The sequence below is a fragment of the Rhinolophus hipposideros genome, assembly GCF_964194185.1.
Source record: "Rhinolophus hipposideros genome assembly, chromosome: 6".
Taxonomy (NCBI): Eukaryota; Metazoa; Chordata; class Mammalia; order Chiroptera; family Rhinolophidae; genus Rhinolophus; species Rhinolophus hipposideros.
This window is the reverse complement of record NC_138052.1, coordinates 64,161,432-64,185,039: the sequence shown is the minus strand read 5'-3', so window position 1 is coordinate 64,185,039 and position 23,608 is coordinate 64,161,432. Positions and strand designations below refer to the sequence as shown.

Genomic DNA, 23,608 nt, shown 5'->3' with positions numbered 1-23,608 from the left:
ACTTCAAAAACCAGCACTTTAAAATGAAGCTGAGCTTTCAGGTTAGTCTTGAGACATTAAAATCACATATATTAAAGAAAATTTAATGTCCCATGGTAATTGTCCTTACTAGCAAATAAGCATCTTTCTGGAAAAGTCATAATTTCTGAGGAAGTGGATGATATAAGCGTATTCCGGGGGTAAAAAATAATGATATGAAATTCCTTCAAAAATGGAAATAAAGAATAGTACCAGGAAAAGTCTATTTTATTGAAAAGTACCTCTTAGATAATAGATATTTCTAGAGAATTATGTTAAAAGTTATGTGTATGATGACTGTGGCAGAGTGCTAATTGAACAAAGAGAAAGTCTCATATTCTTTAAAAGATTATCTTAACCCTATTGATTATTAGTGATTGATAATGTTCCCACTTGTACTGGTGACTACCAAAGTTTCCAAGAATCAGCAGAAGAAAAATGTGTCACTTCTCATGGAAAATGATGCAGGCTGTCTGGTTTTCAGTTCAGTTTTTAAGTAGATTTTTCTCCTACATGAATCTTTGCATCACAATGTGAATGTCCTTCCTGGAAGAGTGATTGTGAGGCAAGCTAAACTGGTGCTCCACTTGCTTTTTATTTGCCAGAGCAAACAGATCATTGCTGCTTGATCTTTGAGTGAGAAATCATGAGTGAAAGTAAGAGCAAGAAATGAGAGTTATTGGACCATCTTCTCTAGTAGGAAAGAAGGACCAGCCTGCTACTCTCATAGTAAGGATGCGGGAAATACAAAGAAAGACAAGGAACAAACTAATTATGAAAAATCAATCTTCCATACCTAATGAACAAAAAAACAAAAAAACAAAAAAATGAAAAATGGTGCTTTAGGACAAATGGAATAAAGGAAAAAGAAAAAAAAAGAACTTCTGACTCCCAGAAACCAGTAGGATATGGCAAATACCAGAGAGTATAAGGGAAGGATTTGCTTATTCAAGATCATATAGGTTATCTGTCTGCCTCTGACAATAGTCAAATGAGAATCAATGGACATTATTCATAAAGCAGTCATGAAGTTATGATTGTAGCTAACAATGTTTGGTAGCAAAAATCTGTTTCTCACTTGCCAACCTCAAAGTTCTTGTCAGCACAGGCAGTTGCATTCTTCTGATTCATTCATATCTTTCCATTCTAGTCCCTAATGTGTTGGTTAAACTATAAAAATAAATACTTAACCAAGTAGAAAATTTAATCACAATTGAGTTATCCATCCCTAGCTCATTCACAGACTTAGATTTCTTCAGGATTTAATTAGTAAGCCAGTATTGCTGAATGTATCTTTCATTGACTTGTAAATCTAAAGGGGTTTTGATACAAATAATAATGGAGGGACCAAAGTAATTTTGATTAACCAGATCTGACTGAAAATAAATTGAAATTCTTCTGACTTTTGATCTAAAAGAGATCCTCATTATTTTCTTTGTAGATTTTTCATTTATTTTTTAATGCTGTTTGACACTGAGTAGAGGTGGCAAGTTGTGATCTCTAGGAAAAAAAGACAGCAGAAGACATAACTTTATATTTATTATTTTCATTGAACTTAAACTTATTTTTTTGTCTTGAAAATGGTTTTTATTGGGCAATCTGGCCCATAGCCTCACTGTCAATTTCACTTTTTTGCTTTATTAGAAATGTTTAGAAGCCCAGTTTCAGGTCCACCAGCATGATTTTTTTTCTTAGGTGTTTCTGTCTCACTAATAAGGTTTTAGTAGGCTACTTATTTCTAATTTGCCGAGATGACTCATCTTATAGCAGACAAATCATTAAAGCTTTCCTTCACTTTTCCATAATGATGCCATGGATTTAAGTGATTTTTTTTTCAATCTATTCTTCTTTCTTCCCTATATACTTAATTTGGGTCAAATCAAACACAAATTTTCTTAAGAACCATACTGCATGATTTTTTAGAAACATGCATGGGAAATATAAGCCAAATACTATTGCTATTTTCTTGATTTTTCCCAGCTATGTCTACATATTAGCAAACCTATAGATGAATAGTCAAGGTGTTCACTCAAAATTTTAATTATTATGTTCTGGACACAGTGATAAACATTAAAAACATGCTACTGTACAGTAAGCCTCAAAATAGCCCAATGAGATAGACATTGCTAAACTCATTGAATAGAAGACAAATAAACTTAGGAAGGTTGGATAACATTCCTTATGTCATCCAATGAGTAATACTTCAATGTTTCGAGCTTGGCATCCTTAAGCTTTTATGCATTTCCTCTTATATGCATGTAAGGATAGAAATGAACAAGACGTGGACCTCGATTTAAAGAAGCGTGCAGTCTTAGTAGGAAAGGAAGAAGAAACTATACACATTCAACTGAAGCACTGATGTTACATTGAATACATTGATGTTATGGTAGTGCAATCTGTTATTAGCCCCTGATCATTGTAAGTAATACTGAATTAAGCTTTCATGTTAGCTCAAATTAAGTCAGTTAAATTTTTAGCTGTAAAGGTATACAAACAGGAGATTTGACAAACAATGACCATTCTAGCACTATCCTGTCCAAAAGTGATGGTGCCATCACTTGTGATTATCAGTTCAGTTGACAGGACTATTATCCTATTATGGAGATGAATGCATCAGCCTTTCTTGACCTGTTATAATTAAATAGTCAGATAATATGATTAAAATATTTATTTTATTTTACATTTAGTAAGAAGGGTTTCTTTAGATTATAGATTGTTTTACCAATTAGCTTGCCTTTAAAAAAAAGCATATGATGGCCCAGAAACATAAACCTTAGTTACATTAGCACTTAATTAAAGACTTGACATTCTGATTTAATACAGTGTTAGACCTTGTGCATTTAGTTAATATGAGTCGCCACCAAGGCTGATAATCCAAACTACTGCTCTTTCATGGCAATACTAATGCCTAACATGATGACAAGGAAGATGATTGGGGAGTATTTCATTCTTCCGTATGTGTCAGCCTTCTGTGGATTGTTATACACCATGCCTCTTTCAATTCAGTGCCTTTCAATAAAGTGTCATGGTGGCAAACAAGTAGCAGTAATGTTTTACTTTAATTGGACTAAAATGTTCAACACAAATTCATAGACGTGGCATTTGATATAGTTCTTGAACCCTGGTTGAAACTTCAGTGTAAGATTAGGGCATATTAGACAGAGAAAACCAGAATTAGTTTTATTTTCCAGTATTAACATCGAAATGCTTAACCAAATGTATTTAGAATGCAAAAGATTAGGGAGGCAGAAGGAAGATGATGTCTATACTTAACAGGTGGAAGCAGGTGGAAACTCAATAGTCTTGACTCCAACTAGAAAACTGGGTGTTCCTGGAAACTGAGTTCTCAGAAATAGACAACTTTGACCAGTTGTAACTATGTAGGAGGGAGGGGAGAGAAGAGATAGAGAAAAATGCAGAAGGGATTTTTTTTTTCCATCCAGCATCACCTACGGTATATCCAATTTTAAGCACAAAGGCAAAATTAATCTCATTCTTCTACTGGTTTCAAAAATAAAGGATTCTCTTGGTAACAGATAGACTCATCCACAATTGTGGTATTTGTAAAATACATTAACAATTATATAAAAAGATATTTATTTTTAAACTATTTTTCTCTTTGTGCATGTGATTTATAAGAATAAAAGCCTTAATTATAAATTTATTTGCCACGTCTTAGATTGTTTAATTTTTAAATCTCACTGATGGTTATAAGCATCTCATTTTCATTTTTTGTCATTGTTAAAAACACCAAATTTATCCTGACTAAAATAAAAATATATGAGAGATTTTACATAGTCATGTTTAGGAATTATTTTGAAACTAGATAATTATTTTTCATAAAGTTTAAATATGAAAGTAATCGAAGATTTATAAGTTATGCTATAGAAATTAAATTGATCTGAATACATATTTTCATATTAAGTATTAGTATTTTCTCAATCATATTACTATCTCAATGTTGAAAGTAAACATGAACTAAAAAATAAAAGTCATACATGTTTTTTGAATATGTTTTCAAGTGAAAACAAAGTATTTATTTTTCCCCCCCCAGATGCAGGATCCGGATCTGGAGATGGAGGTAGGAGTTGTCTTTTTATATATTTGAAGAGTTAAATGTACATAGATGTTTATTACTTATGTATTTGCCATTATAAATGTCTGAGAGGACATGTTGCATTTTAAGAAAGGAGAAAACAAAACAATGCCATTCTTCTTATTAAGGAAATACATGTGCCATGCAAATTATTTGATTTATTTATGAATCATACTTAAGAACTCTAGCTCCATCGAATCTTCCTTATTTATTTGTTTGTTTATTTGTTTGCATCTTAGTTATCTTTGAGATAGATATGTATGTCAAAACTTCCTGACAGAAGATTCCAAGCATATTTGGCAGGACAGAAAAAAACTCATGAGTTAATCATTTAAATATCGAGTTTTTATAATATTGACCTCAATTACCAGATATTAATATTAACACATGCATAACTATCCTGTAAACAGGTCTTAATTATCAAATTAATAATTTGAAACTGAAGGAGTTTGGGGTCATAAAAGAAAAGCAAAACAAGATAAACAAAATTCAGGCCAGTGAAAATAAAATACTATTGTTACTTCTTTAATTAAATTAGTCTGTATTTACTTTTACTAAAATAAAATACATATATGTTTCCTTGTTTAGTTGTGTGTTTAATGACGTATACAAATAAAAGAGAGCTAGAAACTTCTAAAATTTGATCTGATGTACTCACTGATAGATAAGATTTTATTGATGGATTGAGCCTTCATTGTAAATTTCCCAAAATGCTTTTCCAAATGAAATCCAAACAAAATTCCACCTTTATGCACAAGAAAAAAAACAAAAACACATATATAATTTCAATAAGAATAATAAAAACAGAATGAATAAAAAATGTAAATATTCTCAAGGCTTTGTTTAAGGTATATAAAATGGTTAAATGTATGATTCCAAGTAAATTTTAGTTTTTAAATGCAGAATTTGATTTAATAAAGAAAAGAAGTCCTTAGGTTCAGGAAAGTCAGAACTCTACTGCACACCGTCTCTAGTTCTGGCAACACATTAAAATTTATCAAGTAGTCTTATATAATGAGAGGTTTAACTAGTTCAAATAAGCAATACCCAGAGAACACAATTAGAGCAGCATGTTGGAGCACATTTTTTTTTTCCCCATGAAAACTAAAATTGAACAGGAGTCAAGATTTAGTACCATGAGAGCATTAAATGTATTTAATGTCATATGGCATTGGACAGTCATTTGGTGTTAGAACAATCTTTCACTATTTCTAAGAAATTAAATTTTATTTTTCCCCTGTGGCTGATTAACATGGAAGTCCTAAAAAAAGTTTTCTTAGCGATTTGAAAAGAACAGCTTAGAAGAGCAAATTAAATCCTAAAGAAAGAGAAAAAGGAAGGAAAGAAGATCGTGTTCCCTGAATAGACGTTTTACGATTGGAATGTTAACAAATTAATCAATTTTAATATTGCTCTTGTAAGGAAATGGTTTCTATGCAAAATTCTGTTTATTTTCCAGGTATTTAGTCTTATGTGTAGTTTACTTAATTTTGCAGATGCTGTGTTGAGCTTCAGCTATTCCACTGTTCATGAAACAAGTGTCATTAATTTTTTAGCATCTTTGAAAACAAAACTAAGTAGATTACAGAATACGCAATATCTTTATTGCTATGTTCTGTTAAAACATCATGATATACTTTTTTCTAATTGAGTCTCCTATCATACATCATTTCTTTATTTTTCTTTATTTCTTAATAATTAGACATAGTTTATGTTTCAGAAACTAATTTCCAACTTTCATTGGTTGGAAATCAGCACATGGAAGTAAATCATTCAGTGTAATCAGCACATGGAAGTAAAAGTAAAGTCAGCCTCACTCTTCCTTGTGAGAGTTCCTCACTCTTCCTTGTGAGAGTTCCTCACTTTTCATTTTGCATTGAAATATTTGGTTCAGTATGCTATCCTATGATCTGAATAAGGTAATTTTGTTTAGGAAACAATTTTAATCTCATGAATATGATATTTATAACTTAAACTTCATGCATTAGTTGGAAACCACTTTTCTTCATTTATTTCTTCTCCCTTTTTTACTCTTCCTTTCAATTATAGATGCTTTACAGTAACTAGGGGGAAAATCAAGTTCTTAAAAGATAACTGCTTTAGAAAAAAACAAACATATTATCCATTTATTTCTGAACTGTACTTTTTAAAAGTAGTTGTTCTGAAAGTTGTGATAATGAGTATTTACTCCTAGTGGCATAAATTGTTTTTAAATCAGAGACTGAACAGTTTTATTTTAACTGAATTTCTTTTTAAGTCGTTATTTGCTCTGCAATGCTAATGGTTTTAATTTTCTTTAACTTTTTATTGTATTACAAGATGCCCAAAAAAGCTTAATAACTTGAACCTAAAAACCTAGTTTAGAATGACCTGCACAATTCCAATTCACATATCCATTGCATTGTACATAACATATATTTGACTCATTACCTCTGCTATAAAGAGGAGGGACTTGCTTTTGTATTCTGTTCCCAATACCAAAGTATCAGAGGAGCCAGAATCAGTTTCCTTTGAATTAACCAAAAGTGATTGAATTATCTGTGATTGGTTAGTACAACAATCCTAGCTAGTAATTGTTCTAACTGATCTCTATAGGATATATTCTCAATAATCTGTATTTGATGAATAATTGAGCATATTTCCAAGCATTTTGGATGGTTAATGGTTATTTTTCTAATTTATATTAACAAAAATTAATATAATTCCCAACTGGACTGCGTTGATCTGAATAGTGAACAAATTTATTTGTAATACATACATGTGACTATCATAAATGATATCATTAAAACTCCAAATCCAAAATCACTTTAAAATACATCAATTTTCACCTTTTATGGATTGTTCTATATTTTTATTTTTTTATTTTATTTTTTATATTTTTTATATTTTTATTTTATTTTATTTATTTTTTTTATTAATTTTATTGGGGTGACAATTGTATATTTTTAAATCCCACCAAAAGTGCAAGTGGATTCCCTTTTCTCCAAATCCTCACCAACACTTTTTTGTTGATTTTGATGATGACCATTCTTGTAAGTGTGAGGTGATTATTTCATTGTGGTTTTAATTTGCATTTGTCTGATGGTCAGTGACATTGAGCATCTTTTCATATGTCTGTTGGCCATTTGTATGTCTTCTTTGGAGAAAAGTCCATTTAGGTCCTCTACCCATTTCTAAATTGGGTTGTTAGATTTTTCTGGTGTTGAGTGAGTTCTTTATAAATTTTTGGATTGTTCTATATTTTTACATGAATGAATATTATATTAGCAATGAAGATTAGACCTGATTATTTAAAAAATAATTTAAGTTTAACCCAATTTGCACAAGAGCATACCTGTCATTTAGTGCAGTTGAGGAAACATTTCTACTACAATATAAAAGGGATATACAGGTTTCATAAAATTTATATTAACTTATTAGCATACATTTTATAGGGAATTTAAAAATCTTTAGCTATTGATGTGTTTATTCTGATGAAACAATTCGAAGGGCTGTCTTTATATAGGTATGACATGTTTACTGTGTCTGCAGCATGATCTGCAAATGTGCATTCATTCACAAAGTTAACTTGTTGAGTAATAAGAAACAAATGCTGGATAAAAATCTTAAAAGTTGGCTTTTCCCATTTCAGTGACTCTATCTTCTTCTAGTGTTTAAGAAAACTCATTAACACAAAGAATAATTTTGTAGTATTAGTTTTGAACTTAAGATCTGCTGTTTGTAGAATTCTGTCTTCAAGCAAAAATGTTTATTTGGAAAGGCATCTACATCAAATAACCTTTTGGGATAGTCACAAAGTTGAAAAAAATTCAGGATAAAGTATAATTGACCATATATGCATTTTATGGGAAGGTAAATGTGTGAACCAAATTTCAAAGAATTTCAGAAAATAGGTGGAAGAAAGGCGTTGGTGTTTCAAGTACTGATATATATATATATGGAGAATTAATGTTGTAAATACAAAAACGGGTTTGTGTAGGACGGATAATAACATCTTATCCACCCACTGACTTCCTTTAGCAACAAATACTGCAGTAAGAAAAAAGTATTAAAAGAGCCTCCTCTCAAAATCTAGGATTGTGTGGGTAGTTAAATTTTTAACCCCTGCTTTTCTCTCAGAGTCTTTTAGTCATGTTATAAAGACAACTCTGAATATTTTCCTGTAGTATTTAAAAAAATATTTCTGGATTGATTAGACCTTTGATAGATCCCGAATATAAAAAAAAAACTAAGCCCAGTAAAATGAAAACAATATTTCAACAATTAAAATAATTATAAATGTATTATCTTGTTAATAGACCTGGAGGAATCCACAATTAAATTTTAATAATAGCATATGGAAAGTTGTATGATAATGTCTCTAGAAATAAAATGTGTCTAAGATACATGGCATAGATACAATGGGTATAATTTCATGAAGTATGATGAAGCACTGGGACTAATTATACAACTCATTGTATAATTACATAGTTTTAAGAGAATTCGTTAATAGGTTAATGTCAGATATGTACAATAATAAATCAAATTAAATTTATGTCCATTATTTGTATAAAAGAAGCCTGATTTTTATTTTAATTATCCAGGTAGTTGTTATTATGACAACTTTGTTATAGAAAACGAGTTATATGTTTTTATTTAATATAAAAGTGCCCTGTGTAATTTATCTTTGTATTATATTACTCAGATATCCATAATTAAGACATTTACTTCATATATATTTTGTATAGAACAAGGAATATTTACATTATAACAAATGATAGACCTAAGGCTGCCACTTTTGATTATGTGGATTGCTGAAAACTGGGTAACACTATTGTAAGAAGTTTGAGAACTTGAAAATCATTTTTTAAAAATCCTTAATGTTTCTAAGGTAGATTTGATGGTGTTCAGGAATTTAGGTGCATTGAATAAGCCTAAATATAACTTGGGTAATGTGGCAAGATTTCTGGAGTAATAAACATATATATGACACAATTCTTTACACTCAAGGAGATGACGCGTAAATTCTCTTTTTCGCACACAATGGGAAAAATTACGACTTACATTATCAAAAGAAAAGTATTTCCCTGCAGAAACAAAATGTTAAATATATTGTAAATAACAAGGAACTGAACGTTCATTTTATAAAATATTCCTATATGAGGCTAAGTAATTTTTTTCTTCCATGTTGCTGCATTCGTTAATTTTCCTGACCTCAGTTTGTAGCTTCTTCATCTTCCTGTCATGATCAAGTTATAGCAAACACAATACGCCTCACCATGTATTTTCTCCACTGGGTTCACATCACAACCAAAGTCTGACAGGCGTTAACTGTTAGCAGCTTTAGCTGAAACACTAACTCAGTGAAGACTACCATGTACATATGCAAGGTCTGAGATTCTTCCAGGGTAGTACATACAGGTGAGAAAGCAGAAACTACGCCCGCTTCTGTTGTTCCACACCTAAGGGCTGCTGTTCAATCTGAAGATGGGTTCAGAACCATCTGAACCTCAACTGAAATCTTATCTCTTTTTTCCATAGCTTGGAATACATTTCGCTTTTTCTTTACCTCAGAGAAAAACAATATTGAATAATAATACTTGATAATGAAACAGAGTAGAATGAATGAGGAACATGTAATGGACAATGAAATTGGAAAAATACAGAAAAAAAAAAGGAGAAAAACAACGTCAGAATGATGGAAAATAAAAAGGGAAGAGAAAGGAACCTGTGTTATCAACATATATTTTGTTTTCACACGAGGCTACCATCTTAAAAATAAGAATCACTTTTCTTCCAGTAGGACAGTAATAGTCTGATATTCCAGAGAAGATTGCTTGGGAATATGAAATGGATGCTACAAACTTTTGTCTGAATCATCCATATGGGTTTTTTAAACCGTATCTAGGAAAAGAAATGTAATTGTGTACAGTGTGACAGAGAAATGGCTTTGCACTGTGAATCAGGAAATTTGTATTCTAGATTTTTACTTGGCTCGAAGGATACCTATTTGATTCTTACTCTCAATGTCCTTGGAGATTCACTTATTTTATTAGTAAAAGAGAATAATATCTACTTATAGGAAAGATGATTATAATAAACTAATGCAAAACACTTCGAACTCCATAAAATTAAAACTGAAATTGAAAGAATTTATATTACCTTTTCTCTTTAGTCCCATTTACTCTAAAAATATAATTTCTCTGAAGAGTTTAATTAGAAGTTTGAATCTTTTAATTAGTGATGTTTACCATTCATAGTTTAATGTATTGATGCTGAGATAATAATAAGAAATCTAGGAATCCAATCACAATTCTCAGTATTCAGAAATAGCTGGCTCCCTACCTTGAAAAGAAGTGAAATTTATTATTGATATCAGAAAAACTGCAGTTACACGAGTAGATAAGAAATAAAGAAAAACATTAAATTTTTCAAAACAGTGAATAATTATTCTTAAAACTATAATGTTAGGCATATTGCCTCCATAGAAAACCAAAAAGGAAGAAATTGCAGGGATTTACAATATGAGGGATTCAGTATACTTACAAGGAAGAATTTCCATCAGCTCTAAACATTGCAAAATTTTTCTAAGGGAATTTGTGCTTTCTAGAAAGAGATTCTTAAAATAGAAGGGAAGGTTTTATTACTTTTCTGCTTGATAGCCGAGCATGAATTAGACAAATCTGTAAGGATGCCTACCTCATGTGTAATTGTTATTAAAACAAACTGTGGTTTATAAAAAGCACTAGTATAGCATTATTTAATCACAATAACAGACTTTGGATGATGATCAGAAAGGATGAATATCTTACCCACAATTCCAACAATAATACACATGGTAACTAAGCCAGTCCTTGAACTTCAAGAAGGAAGGAAACTAGTCTACACGATTACCTTACCTCTTGTAGTAACTTTTTGTAATAACTATACCAGACCCTATATTCTGTGGTCTATATAAATCATCAACCCTATCAAGAAGCATATCAGATTTCATTATCCCATCTCCTTATTCCCTTCCAACTCTCACTTTTATTTCTGAAACTACCTGTTCTACTCAAGGTAGAACTCAAACCCCTATGGGTTTTTGTTGTTTGCTATCTAAGTTAATCCTAATTCTCAGTTCATAGCATTTAACGATGGTCATCTATTATCTTCTATTAATTTCCTCTTTAAACCCCCATCCCTAACCTCATTCCTGTTCTTTTATAAGTATTTGCTCTAAGTATTTAATATACTTTAAATTCTTGGGGAAAAAATATGGTTATGCGTTTAGTAGTAGGAAATAGTGGTTGAAAACTCAGGCTCTAGAGCTAAACACTGTGAGTTTGATCTTGGTTCCCCTCTTACTAGTAGTGAGACCATAGACATGTTACTTAGATTCTCTGTTTTTAGTTTCTTCATCTATGATCCTGGCAGGGTTTCCCAGGGAGCAGACTCTGAGGTTGAGATCTGTGCATTCGAAGTTTATTGAGTAGTACTCTCAGAATCAGCATTTGTGGAAGGGAAAAAAAGTAGGGTTGGGCAAAGGGAGAAGTTAAAATGGTGCAGATTTAAAGGGCCACAGCAAGTCTGCAGGAGGCTCTTAAGATGGGTTGGTCCCTCTGAGTTATGCGAATTGGGATAACAGGGCTGTGCCTTTACTCCCCACCACTAATGTTGGCAACTGTCAAAAGGGAGTGTTACTTTGGGCCAGAAGGCTCTTTCAGCTGCAGACTAGACCTGGAGAGGGACTCAGCTGTGAGCTGTCTGGTGCAACGCTCCAGCAGTTGACAAGGGGAAAATGTCGACATTGCCCCTGGCATCCTGTGCAGTCTATAAAATTTAAAGGAAGGAACAAAACAGACAAAATTCCTGCTCTGGTAGAGCTCATTTCTTGTGAAGTGACCCAAACCATAAAAAAATAAACAAGAAAAAACATAGACTATCAGATGGTAGTGAGCGCTATGTAGGATGGAAAAAGTGAGATAAGGGAAGATGAGGGGTGGGGTTCCTAATTTGTTTGGGGTGCTCAGGAAGGCATGGACAAAGATAAGGAGGAAAATGAACGAGCAAACTTTACAGATAAGTGAGGGAAGGGCATTCCAGAACTGCAAATGCAAAAGCTTAGAAGCAGGTGCATAATTGGGGTGTTCCAAGATTATGGATGTCAGTTGGACTAAGGTGAGTGACAGGGTACTTGGTGATGAGGACGAAAGATGAGCATAACCCTGTAGATTCTCCTATGGGGACTGGCTCTTCCTGTGAGTGTACTGGGAGCCCTCGAGGGTCTGGAGCAGGGAAGCATGTTGTGATCTGACTGATGATATTACAGTCAATCAGGCTGCTATATTGAGAATGCAGTGTTACAGTAAGGAAGAGAGTGGCAAAGTCTTCTGCAATATAAAAGACAAAAAAACAAAGTTTCTTTTGACTGGTTGTTGTTGATGTTAAAGCGTTTATGGCATATCCTCTGGAGTCTTCCTTGTCTATCATACATATACCAACCAGTCTGCTACCCATCTAAGGGACATTGTCTGTGGATCTTTATTGAATAGCTATTCTAGATTTTACTGTAGTCAATCCATTTATTTTCTCTTAAGGAATTTTTGTATTTGAGGTTTTATTTAAGATGTCCTTCTCCTATTCTGATAAGCAAGCAGAACATTTCACTTGTTTCCAGACAGTATTTAATACATAAGAATCTCTCTGCATGCTGCAGTGCATGCCAAATTGTATTTAATTTGTTTCAAGTTTGGATTTGAAAATATAGCTTTTTTTTACTGTACTAAATGTACAATCCATATTGTAACATATGATTTTCAATGTGTACTTAACGAAGTGCAATTTCATTTTCTCTGGTAAATTACACACTTGTTATAGCTTTGGGATTAAAAAAATCCAGGAATAAATAGAAAACAATATGTTTAAGTAATGTTTGCATCCTGGCTCAGTGAGTCAAACCGAAAGAATTATTCCAGTTACTGTCAGTTAGTAAACTGGTTCTGAAAAATCTTTTAGTTTTGTATTCTGGGCTGCTATCTCTCGCTGAGAAGAATTAAAGGGGAATGAACTGGATTTTTAATAAGGTTGGACCGATGCTTCCAAGAACCTGTTCTGCAGATAGATCATTAAAACTGAATCTATTCCTAATTAAATAATATTTCTTATAAACTTAATCTTTCCCCCATTTTCTCTCATTTTCCAGCTGCTTTTCTCACTCCTGAATCCTGTAGTTTGGCTGACTGGGTGGCTGTTATGTCATTACCTTCCTTTGGTGAAGGCCCTAAACAGAATGATCATTATTGATGGAATCATTAAAGAGGGGGCTCGTTTCTATGATAACATCTATACAAAACTGATGGACTCTGCTCATATCTGGTCCTGGCTAAATTAAGAAATCTTGCATGATCTGATAAGCACTGAATTAGGGTGAGAGTCGTTTAAGATATACTGACCGTCTTCTCTAGAGACTGTAGCACTAATAACATGACCTTTGGCAAGTAGAATTTCTGACACATTGATTTAAGTAATAGTGGTGGAAACTTTGTGAAAACACATGTTGAGCTATATGGTGTCATCTTTCTTGAACACTTTGAGCTTTGTGATGCAGTTTGAGATCTAATCCTTGAGGTTGGGAGAGTTTACAATATTGAGGATTTTATTCAGTTACTCAAAAGACAACCATTGTAGCAGCTTGAATGTGGTTATCTTTGAAGTAGGTGTTATTTTTAAATATAATTAAAGAGTAACACAGCTGGCAGTTTAGAGAATAAAAGGAAATTAGTAGTACAGTTATTACACTGCAACTTAAATAGTGGGGTGATATTTAATGGTTATGTTCTGGAAGCTCATGCTCTCACTGCTTTGAGTTCCATGCTATCCAACCATGGTAAGACATTGATTCAGGAATATCCCTTGGCCTCTTATGAAGAGAGAACTCCTTTATGCAAGCTCTGCTTGGAAGTAGAATGTTGCAAAATTATAAAGCCAGTCCAGTCCTATAAATCAGCATACTCTATGGATTTTCTTGTGAATAGTTCTCATATCTCGATCTCCAGACCTTCCATCAATCCCCTATTTCAATTCCTAGTCATCTCATAAAATGTTGGGAAAAAAGCCTCCTTAACAGGTATCTCTTTTTCTAGCCTTGTCCTGTTTTTCCCTTACTTGTACAGTCAGAATGATTTATATAATATACTTGTCTGAACTTACCATTTCCCTGCTTACAACCCAACAATGGCTGCCCATCATCCTTAGAATAAAAGTCAGTCTTTGTTTTTGAAGTACATGGCATCTGATAATAGTATATCAACATGTTCACTTGTGATTTTCCTCATTCTCCTGAAAAGTGGTGTGCAGAGAAAAAAATTGAAGTTATTTTAGGGTTCTAGTTAGTTAGTTTGTAGGTAATTGAGGTAATTTTACCCTATGTGAATACTTTATTCCACATCCAAATTACTTATTAAAATACCAAATGACTTCTGCCAGAGAATAGAATCATTTGGAAATCCATTTGATGCCTTCATTTAATTTGACATTGAACTAGTGAAAAAAAGCCTATCTTTTCTGAGTTTTCAAGGAATTACAATGATTACTCCATATAAAATGTGCTTTAGCCATAAAAAGAATGTTATTTGGAAAATAAAACACTGGATATTAGTTCCTTACAGGTGGAAAGTTACTTAATTTAGTGGAATAAGAGAGTAGAACTCCATGAACTTCAGCTTCTAACTTATGATATATGGAATAGTATATATGGAGGAGAAAAATGGAGCCTCCATGTGATACCATAGAGATTCTTGAGGAAATTTTAAAGTAAGTCACCTCACTGTCATCTGACTGAAAGTAAAGATGCAACCGGAAGAATTTCATAGAACTGTACTTGATAAATATTTGTGAAATTAATGGATGGATGAGTGAAGTGACAGCTCAGGGATTGCAAGAGGAATTAATTAATGCATATGTGCACAAGGAGACCACTCTTATACTTCCCAGTAACCGCTAACTATAGCTCTTGACTCACTTAGTGAAGACATCAGAAATGCTGGAAGACATGTCATTCCTCAAGAAATTTGCAGTGATTCTGTTTCTTCCACAAATTCTGAGTCACACCTCTTACCCACATCTCCATGTTCTTTCTCATTACTGCCCCCATAAATGAACTAGGAATAAAATGTTCAGATATAAAAGAAGATATTTAAGATATTATAAAAGATTTTGGAGAAACAAGATAGGAGAGCAGTCTGGTAAGAGAGAACAGGACTTCTCAATGCAAAATGTCAGAAGAAGAAAAGAGAAAGCAGTGGTGTTCAACATTTTGTAGAAAAAGAGTTTGTCTCCAAGTAAAAAACATAAAAGGCGGGCTTTTAAATAGCTTCAGGCTTGGATAGGCTGTATTATTTTTTTATGTTTCAACTCTTTCCATATTCAACTTTCAAATGTGACTAAAGTAACCAATCATCCCAGTTTTTGCAGGACTGAAAAATTCCCTGGGATGCAGTATTTTTAGTGCTAACATTTCTTTCCATATTAACATACACAATATTTACTTATTTAAAGCATTTCTCCCCCCAATTGTTTCTATACCCCCAACACATATATGTTCTGAGATGAAAATCTAGAAAAAAGTGTTCCAGAGGTAGACTTTCTTCCTAACTCTACTCCACATGCATTTTTCTCACCCATCTGAAATAGCATTTAATCTTACCAGAGGATATTTCATTAGGAAAAATAGTTTTCTTTCATGCCAGATAAGACAAAGTTTGAAATCAGTGTTTCAGTCTGCTGAATAGGAGATCTGACAACCTTCATCTACCCCAGCACTTTAGAAAATGTGTTCTGTAGAACTCAGATGCCTCAAAATGCTATTATACCGGAGGACGTCCAGTTAAGTGAAATTGGTAAATACTGCATATTTTGACCCCTTTTGAAGAGTCACAGATAGGGTGACCAACTTGTTCCAACTTGCCCAAAACCTTTCCAGGGTTAGTACTGAAAATCCTGCATCCCAGGGAATTTTTCCGTCCTGCAAAAACTGGGACGATTGGTTACTTTAGTCACATATGAAAGACTTCTCAGTCTTTCTGAGAAACTCTGCTCCAACCCATCCATTTGTCTTCTGGCCCCTGCAATCTTATTAGTGGTCTTCTCTCTACTGCCCTGTGTTGAAGATCTAATTAATGGTCTACTGATCGTAACTACTTGACTCGCCTCCTGAACCTTAGACTAAGGATACTTAAGCTTCAATCTGGAAATGTAAAAAAAAAAACAAAAAAAAAAAAACAAAAAAGAAACATAAAAATGTATTTCACCACTTTGAAATCATTCTCTTTTCTCAGTCTTTTTCACAAATACTTACCTGTCTTAAGGCAAAACTTTTGGGAATTTCTGTAGGAAAGCAGTATATTGTAAGAAAAGTCTTTAACAGACCTATATTGCAATTTCTTTTAGTGTTTGCTGTCATATAATTCTGGATAACTCTTGAATATATGTTGGGCAGTATGTGTAAATTTTTAAAAAGTTAGAAAAGAGTTTTGAGGCTGCCATTACATGACAGCATAAACATTCATAGAACTCGCCTCTGATCCCTCTCTCTGTAGGAACAATACCTGAGGGGAGAGGGGAGAACAGGACAAGAAGATAAAGATGGGTAGAATAGAATACAAACATTTTTAATGTCTGGAAAGGGGAAGAGATTCAGATTCAGAACTTTTTAGTTCCACTCAACCATGTTTTAAACCAACAACTAAAGTCTTCGTCTGGCGAGCATATCCTATATCTGCCACTGCATCGCGGACTAGGACAGGTGCCTCTTCCTGCACCTGCAAAAGCTCACCGAAGGCAAAGCCCAATTTAGTGAACTCCAAAGGACTGGCTGAATGAATTTATGAAAAGGATTCTGTTACACTGAAAAATGCATTTGTTTCAACAAGGACTTAAATTTTTCTAAATTCAGAGGTATTTTTCTAACTTTTTCTAAGTGGTTTTTAGCTCTAAATATCTGAGAATTAAAAAGTACCATTTCTGACATTTCTAGCACACAGTATTTACTGATAATGCTGAGAGAGCATTCCTTTTGACAAAGTTTCTAATTTTTTACCTCTGGGACAAGACCAAGCAAAAGAAAAATGCAGTAGCTGCATAATACTCCCTGAGGTTACTGGGAATGAAAAGGAATAGATGGAAATGTGCCTCAGAGAGGGTGTTACTTTTAGGTATGCTGCTTTTTGGGGAATTATAAAAACACTGATAAAGACACACCACTGCTAATTTACATCTATACATTTACATGAATCACTAATTTCATACAACTTATCTTCTCCAATAACTGATAAGCCCAGTAACACTCTAAAGACTAACTTATACTGTCTTTTATTAAGACTTTTATAATGAGTACCTACTATGTGTCAGGTATTTTATAACTATATAGTAAAACTTTACTATATCTCTTCAAGAAAGACATATCATCTCCAGTTTCCAATGAAGAATATAAAAGACACAAAGATTAAGTTATGTGTCCAAGACCATGTAGTTAATGGCACAGCCAGGATTTAAACCCAGGCCCTTAGAACTCCAAAGTTCCTCTTTCCTCCATTACTTTATGTGTCATCTGCCACATATTTTAAAGTTGGGGACTTAAAACAAAAATTATAATCTTTCATGTTACAATAAACATTTACTAATTTAATTAAAAGGAAGGTGTTGCTGTTAAGTAGGAATTTTGAACTAATCAGGGAAACTTCATTTTGTGTGATGTGACTGATTTATTACTCCCCTGTGTGTGCACTTGCACTCACACAAACATACACAGTTGTGTGTTATTTTTTGTTTTAATTCAGAACATGTATTCCATTGATATTTATGGATAATATAGTAATTATTGCTATGCTTTGCTAGCCTTGGTATTGATAGCATGGCATAATATTATACTTTGTGCCAGCCATATTTTAGATGCTTGAAATATAGGAGGAAAAAAAAATCCCTGTTCACGTGAAAATTAATTCCAAAGGGAAGAAACAGACATAAAGCAAAAAAATAAATAAACAAGAACATCACAGAGAGTGATGATTTCTTTCATTTAAGTAAAACATGGTGACCTAATACAAAATGACTGGGTTTTGTGGGAAGGCTGAGATTTGCATGCAACACCAGGATTATGAGAAGTGTGCACCAAGATCCTGAGTCAGGGCATTAAGAGCAAATAGAAGAGCAAATGCCAATGGCCTAAGGGAGACTTAGTGAGATACGGAAACAGGAAGAAGGTAAGTGTACCTTGAGCACAGTGACTGAGTAGGAAAATGGTAGCAAAGGAAAATGGAGAAAGGGTAAGGAATATGGATTTTATTCATAGTGTCATGGGAAGCCTTAGAAGGGGAGTAACATAATCTGGTTTATATTTTTAAAAGACTGCTCTGCCTGCTTTGTAGAGAATGAATTATAGATGAAACAAGAGAGGAAGCAAAGAAACCAGTACAAGGGTTTATTGTAGTAGAATAAGTAAGGATGACCCTGACCTGGCTAGGGTGATGGCAACAGTGATGATGAGAAGGTGACAGACGTACTGGTGTTCCATGTCTCCTCAAATGACTTTCCATTGTTTCATATTGACATTGGTGTGGACAAATATGTTGCATGCCAGTTTAAATCAGGATCTGGAAAGGGGAAGGAAAAATGATAATAATCCTGTCACCTCATTTTGCACTGTTGAAATTCTCCATACACATTCAACATGAATGTATATATAGGTTTACTTTAAAGACATGAAAATGTTTCATAAAAAGCTTCATTTAAAAAACTAAAGCCCATGCACTGAACCTGTTGTATTCGTAAGGCAATTTTCTCAGACTTCAAGGGAAAAGCAGATTGATGTACTTTGGGGATTTTCAACCAGTGGCTTTTCAATAAAGGCTGCATATATTGATGTTTTTGTTTTTCATTTACCATTTTAAATTTATACCACTTAAGCATCACCATTGAAATGGCAGTAAAGGTAAAATATTAAAAAATAGACAGCTCCATAATTTGGCATTTAAATGGCTTTATGTATTTATATTCTATGTAGGGTGTGTAACAGATTGTGATAACAGAATTAGATATAATCAAATTGCAGTATTACTAATATAGCAAATAACAGAAACATCTCCTTCTGCTGACTCAAAGAGTGGGAGTTCCATTTCTTTAATTATATTTTTTCTGTAACAGCTTATCACTAGCAGCACCTTTGTAGCACTTCTCCTGCTTTGTCAGTGTGAATGTCACCACAATAGCACTTAATATTTGCCATTGATTCTCACATCGGATCTTCTCAGGAGACAACTAATTTGAGTGGTTTGAAATATAAAACTCACTGCTTCCTCTTTTGGTTTCCCAGTTCACATAAAAATATAGGAGAAGTCACTTTCAAATGCAAAAGAAAGAAAGAAAAAAAAAAAACCCTAAGGCTCTCAGATAGATTTTGTTCAACTTCTATGGTGCTGCTCTATTTTATTTCTCTAAAGCCTGCAGCCTTTTACATGTGCTATTAGAAGTAAAATCCCACATATACTGTTAGAGAGATATATAAGCACCGCTACAATTAAACTCTGCTTGTTGATCCATCTGAATGCAAATGAGCACACCAGAGCATTCTGAGAGTGACAGCCATTTAGTTCACTCTGCCTATCCAATCTTGGGTGGGGACTTAAAAAGTGCTGTCAAATATTTATAAACATGTGTGCTGCATATTTATTTCACAGAGATTATTTTAGAGTAAGCAGAGTTGTTTTTCCGTTTTGTTTTTTGGTTGTCATTTGTTCTTTTTTTAAAAGAAAAACAAAACACTTATTTTGCTTTTCCTCCTCTTTAAACCTAAACTGTGATTCTATCTGAACCTACAACTCACAGACCATCCCTTACGAGATACATGAAGTGGGAATAGTGTTCTACCAGTAGGGGGAGCTCAGATCATGCCTATTTTGTGGGTTGTATAAAAGTGACTTGTAGGTTTATGTAGTTAGGGTGGAGCCATTTTAACTCTAAAGCCAACACAGATTATGGGTTGGAATAAAACATTTCCTCCAGTTGCCAAGTTAAAATTTCCTAAAGTTGTAAATCTCAACAACAATAAGTATTTTGGTAGCTTTGGTTAATGAATCTGCAATGCTGGAGTTGAATTTTTCAGATAGCTGAAATGGGGAGGCTTTAAAACATGTTAAAATATTTATTTCCTGGTATGTATTATCAAATTTCCTCCATAAATATCAAACACAGCACCTTATTTTAAGATATTTTGTTTGTTTTATGGCTGTAAGTCAACATAAACATGGCAGGTGCAGATATGAGTGGCAGTGGACAGAGGGTTGAATGGATACTGCTTGCAGTCTTAAACTTCTTTTTCTCATAAATATATTTTCAGTAAGTTTGCTGTAAGGCCATTTGCCTTTCTCATCAAAGTGGTGTCAAGTGTCATCTCACAGACACCAGAATCACGATTAGCTAATTTTGACCAAAATCGGTAAGGACTCAGGGCCTAAAGCATCCTTCTCCCACTCTGTTTTCTTCTTCATGTTTGTTATGGTTCTCCTTTGAGTTGTCAGAACCCTTCAAAAGACTCTTCGTAATTTTGGAAGCTAAAATATGGTGGACATCAAGCACCTTACCGTGCTGAATGTACTTTTCTACTCCCCCAGGATTTAATGTTATTATAGGAAATCCTCATTTCTTACATTTTATTGAACACCCATTTAATGCCAGGCACTGAGCAAGAGACCAGAGATTAAAAAATAAAAGATGAACAAGACTGGTCTTTACTTGCAAGAAATTCATGATCTAGGCAATTCATCACTAGTGTGTTGGAAAAAGAATGGCTCTAAAATCTGCGTTTTCTTCATAGAAGAAAAGGACACAGTTGTTTCCAAATGGGTCAGAATGTTTGGCTATCAAATCATTCCTGACTGAAGCTAATTTACTAATTGCTTACATTATATGTAACACATTGGAAAGTGCACAGTGCCTGCATTTGGGTAGGGTTTACTTATGAAATCACTTTTGTCATACAATTTTCATTCAAATAAGTGTGCTATTTGATAGGTTGATTCTGGGTGGAAACACTGGTGTGGAAATGGCAGGGTAGGAGGGTGAGCTCCACAGTTGTCTAGCAATTCTCTAGCAATAAAATAGCTGTCCTATGGTTAATACGCCTTTAGCATGACAGAGTGATGACCCTAGACTGGGTTCTCAGACTTAAATAGCTCTTTGGGTTCCAGAAGGTGAAGCTTTTTTTCTACTCTCTCCCCTCAAAATAGACTTATTTCTGCTGTCAGCATTACTATTGCTTATTGTTTTCATTTCAGTGCTTAATTACTATGGCATCTTTACTGCTACAATGGCCTCTTTTCCTGTTCTTCCCACTTTTCTTTTTCCATGTATCCTATTTCTCCTGACTTGGATTTACCGGAAAAAGCTGTTCTATAAACGTTATCAGTCCTACATCAGCCCACTGACCATGGCAATGCAGAGGCTGTTATATCGTGGAATGTGTATAGCTTCAACCTTAGAATCCCTCACTTTGCACAGGCCCTGCCAGGCCTCTACACGAAATTATGCATTTGAAATGTTTTGTTTGTTTGTTTTTGTTTTTCTCTAAAGAAGGTACCCTAAATTGTGAAAGCTCAAACTCTATAGAAACTTGGATCTGTCTCTGACCATGAGGTTTAGTATTCACATCTTTGTCTCTTTTTTCAATTGCTTTGTTGTTTGTGGTTCTGTAGGGAGATTGTTGCAGTGCCGGTTCTTGTCTTAATGAATATTTTTAACTTCATTTTTTTTTTTCCTCCCGAGGATACTTTTTAGTCCAGATTTGTGGCAGAAGCCAGGTCTTCTAACAGAGTTTAATGGATTTTTCAACAATTCTTATAAAACCTGGCATCTTAAATCTCTATCACCAGATATCATAATATAGATATTATTATATGTAAACATATTCAATAGATGTCACAGCATTTGAGCCAAGCCAAATGGTGATATACACCATTAACATGATTCACCAGATACTCATATTTCTGGCTTGACAGTACCTTTGAAACTGGACTCCTTGTAAAATCTCCTGGATTGTCTCCTAAATCCATCTATCTCCCCTCATCTACACACACATTGTTCCACCTCAGAGATCTGAGGCTCTCAGAATTTTAGAAGGCAGTCCCAACAAGGTGTCCTTTTCCCAGGCAGTAATATCACAATGGAAAACATCCTTGAAATACAAAGCCTCTGGCAACCATAAAGTCTGGCTAAGCTGTTGCTAAAGGAAATGATGACCTCATAATTCTCACTGGCCCTATGACTTTTCATCATTAGCTTCAGTCTCAAGCAAAACTGAAGTTCAAGTTCTAGGTTTAGACTTCTGTCTTGCCAAAGAACTGATATATTAAATGACTTCCTTTCATTAATTCAACATTTTAAGTCTTGCACACTTGCTCGGGGAATATAGAAGTGAATAAAACAAACAATAATCATGTTAGCATGACAGTGAATTTTAGTGGAGCAGGGCAGTGAGGTAAGAGATATTGAAGTATGGGGAAAGACTTTTTAATTATCTAGAGCATTTCCTTGAGACAGATCTACAAACTTTCAATACCAAGCACTTAGAGCAGGCCATTGCTTAAAGGAACTGCTATGACAATTCTTTGCATTATCAAATTTTATTAGATGTTGGGTTCTTACAGAGTTTGAGCTATACAATGGCAGTAAACTAAATGTGAAGTCGTTAAAAAGTAAGTTTTATGTTATTCTTTTGCATGTCATGAGAGTAGCAAAACGATTACATTTGATTCCCAGAATCACGGCTTCATCTCAAAGGTAAGTCACGGTTAGCTAAAGGGACCATATTTGAACGAACCAATCTTGTTACTGTAGCTCATTTATAATCAGCAGCAGACTTCCTAGGGAATAGGAGACAATCTTTTTTTCAAATGAAGAATTAGTCCCTAATGCTATCCTTTTGTCTTTACTCCCCTCTCAACACTATCCACTAGGTTTCTTCTTGAATACACTCTTGTCCTGGGGTTTTCCTTAACTACAAATAATAATAGCCCAAAACATTCTCAGTTATTGTGGTTGCAATTCCCCATTTGGCATTTGTTAACAAATAAGAATCACCAAATATTTTATTATGCATTTACTATGTTTACAGCACAGCGGGGCTAGGAAAAGATCTTTATAAGATAATCACTTCTCCTTGAAGAAGAGCTCACGGTCCTTTAGGAGAGTGCAAATGTGTGTATATGAGTCAAACCAAAAGGCGTAATGTATAGTCATTCAGAAAGGAATGATTGATCAAGTAGGAGGTATGGGTAGGGAGAACCTCAGAAAGGAGATAAGGCATGAGTTGAGCTTTAAAGAATAGTTTAAGTTTTAAATAAATTGGCATTTTTATCATTTTCCAGTTTGCTGTCATTTTAAATTCACAAACTAAACATTTCCTATTGACAAATGGATAGTATGTACACAATTATTTTTATGCCTGGTTTTAGCTGATCATTTTATGAGTAGTTTTAGCTATTT

At 33.7% G+C, this 23,608-nt stretch overlaps 1 protein-coding gene across 1 annotated transcript in view; it reads left to right on the top strand.

Annotated features, from left to right (window-relative positions):
• The window catches only part of TMEFF2 (transmembrane protein with EGF like and two follistatin like domains 2), a 231,445-nt gene that overhangs the window by 12,413 nt on the left and 195,424 nt on the right, over window positions 1-23,608 (top strand). Inside the window, exon 4 of the mRNA XM_081051612.1 lies at window positions 4,073-4,099. Coding sequence (XP_080907738.1) covers window positions 4,073-4,099 — 27 coding nt within the window. The remainder of the gene's footprint in view (window positions 1-4,072; window positions 4,100-23,608) is intronic.